This window comes from Pezoporus flaviventris, unplaced genomic scaffold (assembly GCF_033815535.1).
Source record: "Pezoporus flaviventris isolate CSIRO_AGI_PZ_B2104156 unplaced genomic scaffold, CSIRO_AGI_Pfla_v1 ptg000367l, whole genome shotgun sequence".
Lineage (NCBI taxonomy): Eukaryota > Metazoa > Chordata > Aves > Psittaciformes > Psittacidae > Pezoporus > Pezoporus flaviventris.
Window position 1 is genome coordinate 64,479 of NW_026892914.1, and position 8,720 is coordinate 73,198.

The following is an 8,720-nucleotide window of genomic DNA, read 5'->3' on the forward strand; positions in this document are numbered from 1 at the left end:
ACGCAGCGGCCGGCCCCCCCCCCAGGACCCCCCCTATATTAACCCCCCCCAGGACCACCCATTACAATAGGACCCCCCCTGGACCCCCCTTATATTGACCCCCCCCATATTACCCCCCCCAGGAACCCCAATTACAATAGGACCCCCATTATATTCCCCCCCCCCCCCCCAAGGACCCCCCAATTACATTGGGCTTCCCCCCAGGACCCCCTTATATTGCACCCCCCAGGGTTACCCCTATATTAACCCCCCCCAGGACCCCCCATTACAATAGGATGCCCCCGCACCCCACTTACATTGGAATCCCCCCCCCAGGACCCCCCCATTACATTTGGACCCCTCCCAGGACCCCCATTACATTGGGGCCCCCTCGGACCCCCTTTATATTGGACCCCCCCAGGACCCCCCCATTACAATAGGATCCCCCCCCCAGGACCCCCCTTATATTGGACCCCTCCAGGACCTCACCTATATTAACTCCCCCCCCCAGGACCCCCCCATTACAATAGGACCCCCCCAGGACCCCCCTCCATTACATTAGGACACCCCCCCCAGGACTCTCACATTGCCCCCTATAACCCCCCCATTACATTAGGACCCCCCCCCCATGACCCCCCCCCCCCGCTGACCCCCGCATCCATCCGCCCTATGGGCATGGGGGAGTCATGGGGGGGCATCCCATAATAACCCACCCCTCCACCCCATAATAACCTCCCCTCACCCCATAATAACCCCCCTCCATCCCATAATAACCCACCCCTCCACCCCATAATAACCTCCCCTCACCCCATAATAACCCCCCCTCCATCCCATAATAACCCACCCCTCCACCCCATAATAACCTCCCCTCACCCCATAACCTCCCCTCCATCCCATAATAACCCACTCCTCCACACCATAATAACCCCCAACCGATAATACCCCCCCTCTACCCCATAATAACACCCCAACCCATGATAACCCCCGCATGCACCCCATAATAGCCCCCCAACAAATAAACCCCCCACCCGACCCCATAATAGCCCCCCTCAACACCATAATAATCCCCCCTCCACCCCATAATAGCCCCCCATCCCATAATAACCACCCCTCCACTCCAGAATAACTCCCCCTCCATCCCATAATAGCCCCCATCCCATAATAACCCCCCCATCCACCCCATAATCACCTCCCCCCTATCCCTGACCCCCAACTCACCGCAGGGGTTGATGCAAAAGGCTGTGAGAGGGGAAAAGGGGGTTAAGGGGGGGGCTATGGGGGGCCTATAGGGGGTCTATGGGGGGATTAATACGGGGTCTATGGGGGGGTCTATGGGGGTTCTATAGGGGGTCTATGGGGGGGTCAATACGGGGTCTGTGGGGGGTCTATAGGGGGTCTATGGGGGGTCTACGTGAGTCTATGGGGAGGTCACCAGAGGGTCTATAGGGGGTCTATGGGGGGGTCTATAGGGGGTCTATGGGGGGGTCAATAGGGGGTCTGTGGGGGGGTCTATAGGGGGTCTGTGGGGGGGTCTATGGGGGGGGTCTATAGGGGGTGTATGGGGGTCTATAGGGGGTGTATGGGGGTCTATAGGGGGTGTATGGGGGGATCAATATGGGGTCTGTGGGGGGGTCTATAGGGGGGCTATGGGGTCTTTGGCTCCCACCTCACTTCTGGAAGCGCCCCATAAGCCGCTTGAAGTCGTCCTTCACCTCCTACAGGGCCCAATGGAGCTCAGTGTAGATCTGGGGGGCAGGGGGGGATCGGTCAGCCTGGGGGGGCCCTGAACCCCCCCAGTGCAGAGACCCCCCCATTAGGTTCCGGTGTTAACACCCCTATAGGAGCCCCCCATTAGGTTCCATTGTTAACACCCCTATAGGAGCCAATGACTCCCATGAAGGTATCGGGGTCCATAGGGACCCCCAAAGGGACCCCCATAGGGACACCCATAAGAGCCCCCATAAGGTCCCCCATAGGTACCCCCATAGGACCCCCATAGGAACCCCCATAGGTAACCCCCATAGGAGCCCCATAGGGACCCCCATAGGAGCCCCCATAAGAGCCCCCATAGGGACCCCCATAGGAGGGCTGGGGTGGGGGGACCCCCATAGGAGCCCCCATAAGAGCCCCCATAGGGACCCCCATAGGAGCCCCTATAGGAGGGCTGGGGTGGGGGGACCCCCATAGGAGCCCCCATAAGAGCCCCCATAGGGACCCCCATAGGACCCCCATAGGACCCCCATAGGAGCCCCATAGGAGCCCCCATAGGAGCCCAATAGGGACCCCCATAGGTACCCCCATAGGAGGGCTGGGGTGGGGAGGGACCCCCATAGGGGGAAAGAGCCCCAGGCCACGCCCACTGCCCATGGCCACGCCCTCTCATCGCATAATGAGCCCCTGACCTTCCCTATAAGGCGAACGGTGCCCGCCCCGCCGCCGCTAGGCCCCGCCCACTGGGGCGATCCCGAAGCCGAGGCCGGAGATTGCCGAAGGGAACTGGAAGTTGCCGAAGGGAGCCGGAAGTTGCCGAAGCGAACCGGAAGTTGCCGAAGGGAACCGGAGATTGCCGAAGGGAACCGGAAGTTGCCGAAGCGAACCGGAAGTTGCCGAAGCGCAGGGCTGCTCTCGCCGCGCCCCGCCGCTGACGCTCCTTCCGTTTCCGGTGGCGGCAGCGAGCGGAGGTGCCGCGTGGGGCTGCGGCCATGGGGGGCTATGGGGGTCTATGAGGGTCCATAAGGGCCTATGGGGAATCCATGGGGGTCTATGGGGGTCCATAAGGGCCTATGGGGAATCCATGGGGGGCTATGGGGGTCCATAGGGGGCTATGGGGGTCCATGGGGGTCTGTAGGGGGCTATGGGGGGTCCATAGGGGTCAATAAGGGCCTATGGGGGGTACATGGGGGGCTATGGGGGGTCCATAGGGGTCTATGGGGGGTCTATAGGGGTACATAGGGGGCTATGGGGGTCCATAGGGGTCTGTAGGAGGCTATGGGGGGTCCATGGGGGGCTATGGGGGGTCCATGGGGGGCTGTGGGGGGTCCATAGGGGGCTATGGGGGTCCATAGGGGGCTATGGGGGTGTGTAGGGGTCCATAGGGGGCTATGGGGGTGTGTAGGGGTCCATAGGAGGCTATGGGGGTCCATAGGGGGCTATGGGTGGCCTATAGGGATCTATGGGGGGTCCATAGGGGGTTATAGGAGGCTTTGGGGGTTCCATAGGGGTCTATGGGGGGCCCATAGGGGGCTTTGGGGGGCCCAGAGGGGGCTATGGGGGTCTGTAGGGGGCTATGGGGGGTCCACAGAGGGGTTTGGGGTGTCCGTAGGGGCCTATGGGGGGTGTATAGGGGTCTATAGGGGGTCCATAGGGGGTTATAGGAGGCTTTGGGGGTTCCACAGGGGGCTATGGGGGGCCCACAGGGGGCTGTGGGGGGTCCTGGCAGCCCCTGAGCCCCATTCCCCCCCCGTCCCTAGGGCGATGTCGTCCCACCTGCAGTGGATGGTGCTGCGGAACTGCTCCAGCTTCCTCATCAAGCGGAACAACCAGACCTATAGCACGGTCAGTGCCCCCCCCCCAGCTTTGGGGACCCCCTCAACCCCATTGGTGAACCCCTGAACCCCATTGGGGACCCCCTCAACCCCATTGGGGACCCCTGAACCCCATTGGTGAACCCCTGAACCCCATTGGGGACCCCCTCAACCCCATTGGGGACCCCTGAACCCCATTGGGGAACCCCTGAACCCCATTGGGGACCCCTCAACTCCATTGGGGATCCCCTCAATCCCATTGGGGATCCCCTGAACCCCACTGGGGACCCCCTCAACCCCATTGGGGATCCCCTGAACCCCATTGGGGAACCCCTGAACCCCATTGGGGACCCCCACAACCCCATTGGGGACCCCTCAACTCCATTGGGGATCCCCTCAACCCCATTGGTGAACCCCTGAACCCCATTGGGGACCCCCACAACCCCATTGGGGAACCCCTGAACCCCATTGGGGACCCCCTGAACCCCATTGGGGAACCCCTGAACCCCATTGGGGACCCCTCAACTCCAGTGGGGATCCCCTGAACCCCACTGGGGACCCTCTCAACCCCATTGGGGATCCCCTGAACACCTTTGGGACCCCCTCAACCCCATTGGGGAACCCCTGAACCCCATTGGGGACCCCCACAACCCCATTGGGGAACCCTGAACCCCATTGGGGATCCCCTCAACCCCATTGGGGACCCCTCAACTCCATTGGGGATCCCCTGAACCCCACTGGGGACCCCCTCAACCCCATTGGGGATCCCCTCAACCCCATTGGGGATCCCCTCAACCCCATTGTGGATCCCCTGAACCCCACTGGGGACCCCCTCAACCCCATTGGGGATCCCCTGAACACCTTTGGGACCCCCTAAACCCCATTGGGGAACCCCTAAACCCCATTGGGGACCCCCACAACCCCATTGGGGACCCCCTGAACCCCATTGGGGACCCCCTCAACTCCACTGGGGATCCCCTGAACCCCATTGGGGAACCCCTAAACTCCATTGGGGATCCCCTCAACCCCACTGGGCACCCCCTCAACCCCATTGGGGATCCTCTGAACCCCTTTGGGGACCCCTCAACCCTATTGGGGACCCCCTAAACCTCATTGGGGTCCCCCCTAAACCCTTTGGGACCCCCTAAATCCCATTGAGCCCCCCCCCCTAAACCCCATTGGGGACCCGCTAAACCCTTTGGAATCCCCTGAACCCCTTTGGGACCCTCTAAACCCTTTGGGACCCCCTAAAACCTTTTGAGATCCCTTAAATCCCATTGGGGATCCCCCTTAAACCCTTTGGGATCCCCCTAAACCCCGTTGGGGACCCCTTTAAAGCGTTTGAGACCCCCCTAAGCACTATGGGAACCTTTCAAATCCCATTGGAGACCCCCCTAAACCCCCTGGGGACCCCCTAAACCCTTTGGGACCCCCCCCAAACCGTATTGGGGACCTCCCCCAAATCCTTTGGGATCCCCTAAACCCCGTTGGGGACCCCCCTAAACCCATTGGGGAGCCCCAAACCCTTTGGGATCCCCCCAAACCCCATTGAGGAACCCCTTAAATCCATTGGGGAGCTCCCTAAACCCTTTGGGACCCCCCCCCAAACCCCTAGGGACCCCAAATCGTGTTGAGGATTCCCTTAAACCCTTTGGGACCCCCTCAAAACCCATTGGGGACCCTCTCCTAAACCCCTTGGGACCCCAAATCGCGTTGAGGACCCCCTTAAATCCTTTGGGGACCTCCCTAAACCATTTGGGGATCCCTTAAACCCCTTTGGGACCCCCTCCTAAACCCCTTTGGGACTCCCCCCTAAACCCTATGGGGACCCCCCTAAACCCTTTGGGATCCCCTGAACGCCTTTGGGACCCCCCTCTAAACCCCATTGGGGACCCCCCCCCCACCCTTTGGGATCCCCCTAAACCCCATTGGGGACCCCTTTAAACCGTTTGAGACTCCCCAAACCCTTTGGGAAACCCCTAAACCCTTTGGGACCCCCTGAAACCCGATTGGGGACCCCCCCAAACCCTTTGGGACCCCCCCAAACCCCATTGGGAACCTCCCCTAAACCCTATGGGAACCCCCCCTAAACCGTTTGGGACCCCCCAAACCCCATTGGGAACCCCCCCTAAACCCTATGGGGACCCCCCTAAACCCTATGGGAACCCCCCCATAACGCTATGGGGACCCCCCCTAAACCCTTTTGGGACCCCCTCAAACCCCATCGGGGACCCCCCAAAACCCCATTGAGAACCCTTTGGGGGCACACCCCCCCCCCCCCGCAGGAACCCAACAACCTCAAGTCCCGCAATTCCTTCCGCTACAATGGCCTGATCCATCGCAAGACCGTGGGGGTGGAGCCGGCCCCCGACGGCAAAGGCATCGTCGTGGTGCTGAAGAAACGCACTGGTGGGTGCCCCCCCTTCCCCCCCCCCGTTATCCCCCCCTTTAAACCCCCCCTTTAATGTCCTATTTCCTGCCCCCCAACCAGGGCAACGTAAACCGGCCGCGTCCTACAACCGGGTCACGATCCGTAGGGATGCTCGGGCCACCCTGCGCAGCCTCCGGAACATCATCCGCAAGAACAAGTACCGCCGGGACCTGCGCATGGTCAGGGGGGCCCTGGAACTGGGGGGTGGGGGGGTGTGTGTTAGGACCCATTGGAGCCCATAGGGGGCGGACAGGGGTGGGCTTTAGGACCCAGTGGAGCCCATAGCCGGGGTGGGGGGTGGGCTTTAGGACCCAGTGGAGCTCATAGGCAGCCAGGGGTGGGCTTTAGGACCCGGTGGAGCCCATAGGAGGTGGCCAGGGGTGGGCTTTAGGACCCAGTGGAGCCCATAGGGGTGGGCTTTAGGACCCATTGGAGCCCATAGGCGGTGGCCAGGGGTGGGCTTTAGGACCCAGTGGAGCCCATAGGCAGTAGCTGGGGTGGGCTTTAGGACCCAGTGGAGCCTGTTGGTGTCATCCAAGGGTGGGCTTTAGGACCCAATGGAGCCCATAGGCGGTGGCCAGGGGAGGGCTTTAGGACCCAGTGGAGCCCATAGGGGATGGGCTTTAGGACTCATTGGAGCCCATGGGAGGCGGCTGGGGTGGGCTTTAGGACCCAGCGGAGCCCATTGGTGTCATGCAAGGGTGGGCTTAAGGACCCAGCAGAACCCATAGGGGTGGGCTTTAGGACCCATTGGAGCCCATAGGCAGTGTCTAGGGGTGGGGTTTAGGACCCAGTGGAACCCATTGGTGTCATCCAAGTGTGGGCTTTAGGAGCCATTGGAGCCCATAGGAGGCGCCCGGGGTGGGCTTTAGGACCCAGCGGAGCCCATAGGGGTGGGCTTTAGGACCCATTGGAGCCCATAGGCGGTGGCCGGGGAGGGCTTTAGGACCCAGTGGAGCCCATAGGGGTGGGCTTTAGGACCCAGTGGAGCCCGTTGGTGTCGTGCAAGGGTGGGCTTTAGGACCCATTGGAGCCCATAGGAGGCTTTAGGCCCTATCAGTGAAGGTGTCTGGGGGGGCTCATTGTGGCCCTAAGGGGGAGGGTATGACCATGGCAGGGTCCCCTAAAAGGCGGGGGGGGGGGTCATTAAATGCAGATGGGGGGCTTTAGGACCCATTGGAGCCCATAGGAAGCGGCCGGGAGTGGGCTTTAGGACCCAGTGGAGCCCATAGGAGGCAGCCAAGGGTGGGCTTTAGGACCCGGTGGAGCCCATAGGAAACTTTAGGCCCCATCAATAAGGGTGTTTGGGGGGGGGTCATTATGGCCCTAAGGGGGGATATGACCATGGTGGGGTCCCCAAAAGCCGGGGGGGGGTCATTAAATGCAATGGGGGGTGCTTCAGACCTAGGGCTATCCCCACACTTATGGGGGGTCATTAAATGCAGGGGGATGGGCTTTAGGACCCAGCGGAGCCCATAGGAGGCAGCCACGGGTGGGCTTTAGGACCCAGTGGAGCCCAGCCCCATCCATGGGGGTGTTTGGGGCGGCTCATTATGGCCGTAAGGGGGGGGGGTCATTAAATGCAATGGGGGGGGGCTCTAGGACCCCTATTTTGGGGGTATCCCCCCATTTTGGGGCTATTTCCTCCTATTTTCGGTCTGTTTCCCCCTATTTTGGGGGTATTTCCCCCTATTTTGGGTGCGTTTCCCCCCATTTTGGGGCTATTTCCCCTTATTTTGGGTTTATTCCCCCCTATTTTAGGTCTATTCCCCCTATTTTAGGTTGATTCCCCCCTATTTTAGGTCTATTCCCCCCCATTTTGGGTCTATTCCCCCCTATTTTGGGTTTATTCCCCCCTATTTTAGGTCTATTCCCCCCCCATTTTGGGTCTATTCCCCCCTATTTTGGGTTTATTTCCCCCTATTTTAGGTCTATTTCCCCCTATTTTAGGTCTATTCCCCCCTATTTTAGGTCTATTCCTGCCCATTTTGTGTCTATTCCCCCCTATTTTAGGTCTATTCCCGCCCATTTTGTGTCTATTCCCCCCTATTTTAGGTCTATTCCCCCCTATTTTAGGTCTATTCCTGCCCATTTTGTGTCTATTCCCCCCTATTTTAGGTCTATTCCCCCCTATTTTAGGTCTATTCCCCCCCATTTTGTGTCTATTCCCCCCTATTTTAGGTCTATTCCCGCCCATTTTAGGTCTATTTCCCCCTATTTTAGGTCTATTCCCCCCCATTTTGTGTCTATTCCCCCGTATTTTAGGTCTATTCCCGCCCATTTTGGGTTTATTCCCCCCTATTTTGGGTCTATTCCCCCCTATTTTAGGTCTATCCCCCCCGTTTTGTGTCTATTCCCCCCATTTTGGGTCAACTCCCCCCTATTTTGGGTCTATTCCCCCCATTTTGGGTCTATTTCCCCCCCTATTTAGGGTCTATTCCCCCCATTTAGGGGGTGTCCCCCCCATTAACCCCCCTGTCCCCCCCCAGGCCGCGCTGCGCCGCGCCAGCGCCATCCTGCGCAGCCAGAAGCCGGTGGTGCTGAAGAAGAAGAGGGTCCGGGCGGCGAAGGCTCCGTGAACCCCCCCATTGCGCCCCCCAAATAAAGGGGTCCCAACAGCGCCCCCCCGAGTCCGGCTGCGTTTATTGGGGGGGGTCCATGTGGGGCAGGGGGGGTGCAAAGTGAGGGGGGGGTTACATGGTCCAAACCCCCCCCCCCTTCATCATCATCATCATCACTCCCCCCCTGCATCCCAATAGCCCCTCTATGGGGGATGCTCCATGGGA

General features: G+C 60.3%; 1 protein-coding gene across 2 annotated transcripts; it reads left to right on the forward strand.

The window, feature by feature from the left end:
* The first annotated feature begins 3,439 nt into the window (after positions 1 to 3,439).
* On the forward strand, positions 3,440 to 8,557 carry RPL28 (ribosomal protein L28). 2 transcript variants are annotated; one of them, XM_061443436.1, is made up of 4 exons: positions 3,440 to 3,534; positions 5,789 to 5,912; positions 5,995 to 6,113; positions 8,424 to 8,557. In XM_061443436.1, exons 1-4 carry the CDS (start codon positions 3,454 to 3,456, stop codon positions 8,511 to 8,513), a joined length of 414 nt encoding a protein of 137 aa, XP_061299420.1. In that variant the 5' UTR covers positions 3,440 to 3,453; the 3' UTR covers positions 8,514 to 8,557. The 2 variants fall into 2 exon arrangements, with proteins under 2 accessions (XP_061299420.1, XP_061299419.1); XM_061443435.1 differs by having other exon boundaries at positions 5,789 to 5,909; positions 5,992 to 6,113.
* Positions 8,558 to 8,720: the final 163 nt, after the last annotated feature.